This window comes from Fibroporia radiculosa, assembly GCF_000313525.1.
Source record: "Fibroporia radiculosa TFFH 294 genomic supercontigs, scaffold22166, whole genome shotgun sequence".
NCBI classification, from domain to species: Eukaryota; Fungi; Basidiomycota; class Agaricomycetes; order Polyporales; family Fibroporiaceae; genus Fibroporia; species Fibroporia radiculosa.
In genome coordinates this window covers 100,885-103,690 of record NW_012133503.1, presented here as the reverse complement: position 1 = coordinate 103,690, position 2,806 = coordinate 100,885, and the positions used below count along the sequence as shown (strand labels likewise).

At 49.2% G+C, this 2,806-nt stretch overlaps 1 protein-coding gene across 1 annotated transcript; it reads right to left on the bottom strand.

Moving 5' to 3' along the window:
• Nucleotides 1–1,175: 1,175 nt before the first annotated feature.
• On the bottom strand, nucleotides 1,176–1,615 carry FIBRA_08030 (uncharacterized protein; the record flags this gene model as incomplete). The annotated part of the gene is made up of 2 exons (XM_012329689.1): nucleotides 1,176–1,420; nucleotides 1,471–1,615. 2 exons carry the CDS (start codon nucleotides 1,613–1,615, stop codon nucleotides 1,176–1,178), a joined length of 390 nt encoding a protein of 129 aa, XP_012185079.1.
• Nucleotides 1,616–2,806: the final 1,191 nt, after the last annotated feature.

Sequence of the window (2,806 nt, the reverse complement as noted above, 5' to 3'; positions counted from 1 at the left end):
TGCTTGATTAGTGTAAGCCCCCGCTCGCTAGTCCAGAAGCCATCCACAAACATCGGCTGTGGTCGAATGGATCTGCAAAGTAGCCAGCATGCCCACGGTAACGCAATGACCTTGAAAATGGACGGACGAAAATCACCTCGTCCCACTGCATAAGGTTGAGACTTGCATTACTGCTTGCTCCATCCCCGTTGTGACTATACTTGTACAAAACTATGGCGTAGTACGTTCAGAATGCACCTCCCTCTTCCTTTATGACACCATGTGTAGCGCAGCGTCAAACGCTCTATCAAACACAAAAGGAGCCAGTGAGTGGATCAACAGAACGCGCACAGCATAAACACCACTTACTCCCGCCGGACGTTGGGTGAATCACCACTAGTTCTACTTGCGAGCGCCCATCTTTACTGCAACCAGAGAATCGCACTTGTGGAAAAACAGCTAGAGCTGGGTGCAGAGTGTGCAAGCCTCGAGCGAGCCAACTGCGCACAGCGTGCTCGGGCTGGTGGGTTTCCCAGAGCTGTTTCGCGTCCATTCTGAAGAGACTACAATGGTATCGCTGTGAAGCTTTTGTAAATATGTGATTCGCAGTTTTCCACTGGGTGCTGGGGAAAGAGTTCAAGGCTCAGCTGAGTAGACTGTGCAATATGAAATGCACTTACTCATACCACCGTGATGCCAACTATCAGTGTGATTCACATCATGGTTAACACTGCGGTCGCTCGCACGCTACAGGGTCCATTGACAATGTCTGCATAAGCAACAGCGTCGTAGGCAGAGCCCCAGGCCTCAAGTTCACCTGACAGTGCCGGAGGATGTTGCGCTCTCCATGTGAGATAACATGTTGAAGCATTTAGGCTTACGGGATGGATCGATGAAATGTTGTTCGCTGTAGACTTGTACTTATTGGTCATGGGCAGCTGCACTTGGAATTTGTCCAAACAATTCTCGGATGAAATGGCAGGGCTACGGGCCCGTGCGAGTCTGTTCCGCGACATTGTGATGGGGTCTGCACTCTGCACTGAACATATAGCCTCGTCCTCCTGTCGCCGACTAGAGTCGATGCATATGGTTCGGAACTGCTGAGATGGGTGTACTGTAGAAGTGCATCTGCATCCCGTCCGCCATCGCCTGGATCCACGAGCAGACTATCATGCAACATCTCAGTACTATTCCATTTAAAATTCAGTCGGGGGGACTGGAGGGAAAACGGGGTACGTCGAGTCCAGTGTGGGAGGTGGCGAATGTCTTGAGGGAAACTGGGGGAGAGCGCCTAAATATACCGCGCGATGACGTTGGCTGGACTCTGAGTCGGGCCGCTCGAGTGTCTGACTACTATCTCCCAGTAGCGCATACACTCCTTGTTCTCCGTGTACACTGTCACGATGCGAACCAAGATCTGAAAGTGCGATTGCTGGAAGTACTGCAAGCAGCTCAAAGCAGTCTCGAAGTCCACGTATTATGACCACGCACGATACCAGTCCTCTCCGTCTGTCGTACGAGAAGCTTCAACAAATATAGACCTCCGCCCGACATCACAGGGAGCTAGTAGGATGGATGGATGCACAGATGGATTCGAATCTCGTCCAACCAAGCGTAGACGAGATGATATGCCCATGGCGAATGTTAGTCCACAGCTGCCTATTATTCGATATGATATAATCAAGCTCTTCACGATTTCTGGATGCTACGTTGGTTCTGAAAACCCCCAGCCTGCCGAACATGTCGTGGATGTCGAAAAACACTAAGGACCTGCCTCTCTCTCGCATACACAAGCAGCACATTCCCGCATCAATGGTATGCTCTCGATATTGAGAAGAGCACGATTTGAGCTCACCTTTGTCATCTGTGCTTACCGCAACCGTGGCTCGGATGCCAATTCCTGCTTCGAATACACTATCCCTAGTCAATACACCACTCAGACCTCAACATGTCTCTCCCATTAATCTCAGTGTGCCTGACCCTGGTAGCCTTGCTGACAATTCTGAGTCCACTGCGGACTTAGAACATGCCCAACTGGCTCAGCCTAATGCACTTCAAGGTGACCACTTCGTGAACGAATTTTACATGCAAACATATCTCGTACAGTGCTCCCGTGTCTGGAAAATCTCACGCACGACATGAACCGCGCATACATGGAGCTCTATCATGCGTATATACATGCTCAAACCCAGTCAAACGTATATAGGTATGATTTATGCAGAGATGTTTATAGGAGCCTTCTCACGACGCTTTCACTTCAGGATCTCTCACTTCTCCATCGTAATCATGCTTCTGGTCCCATTCCAAGCCTTGACAGCTCCTTGGTGTCCTTCGCCCCACATAAGTCCAAAATTTCTTCCTCATGCTCTCTGCCCTCACTGAATCGATCGGAGTATTGTCCGATATTTAAATTGCGCTTTGATCGATTTTTTCACTAATTGTTTAATCTGTAAGAACTTATCCATGAAAGACTACTTGGAGGCAAACTTGAATATCAAAGACAAAGTCGCATTTGAGGCTGCATTTCATGCACTCATCTCGAGGACACACAAGATGTGTCCGATGTCCTGGTAGGTCTACAAGTATTCTAACTGTTACTATACATACAGAAATTCGGTGATGCAAGCAAAGCTACCAAGAAGAAACCGGCCTATTCAACGAACTGTATAACGGAGCCTTCACCTATGTCTGGATTTTGGCACAGGGCGTGGAGGGAGTGGCGGAGTAGGGTGCGAAGGTGTCAGCAAGGAGGTTGGGGTGGATAGTGGGATGACTGTAATTAGCAGACAGTACAAATACCAGCATGAATTTCCCCCGCCCAGACGTC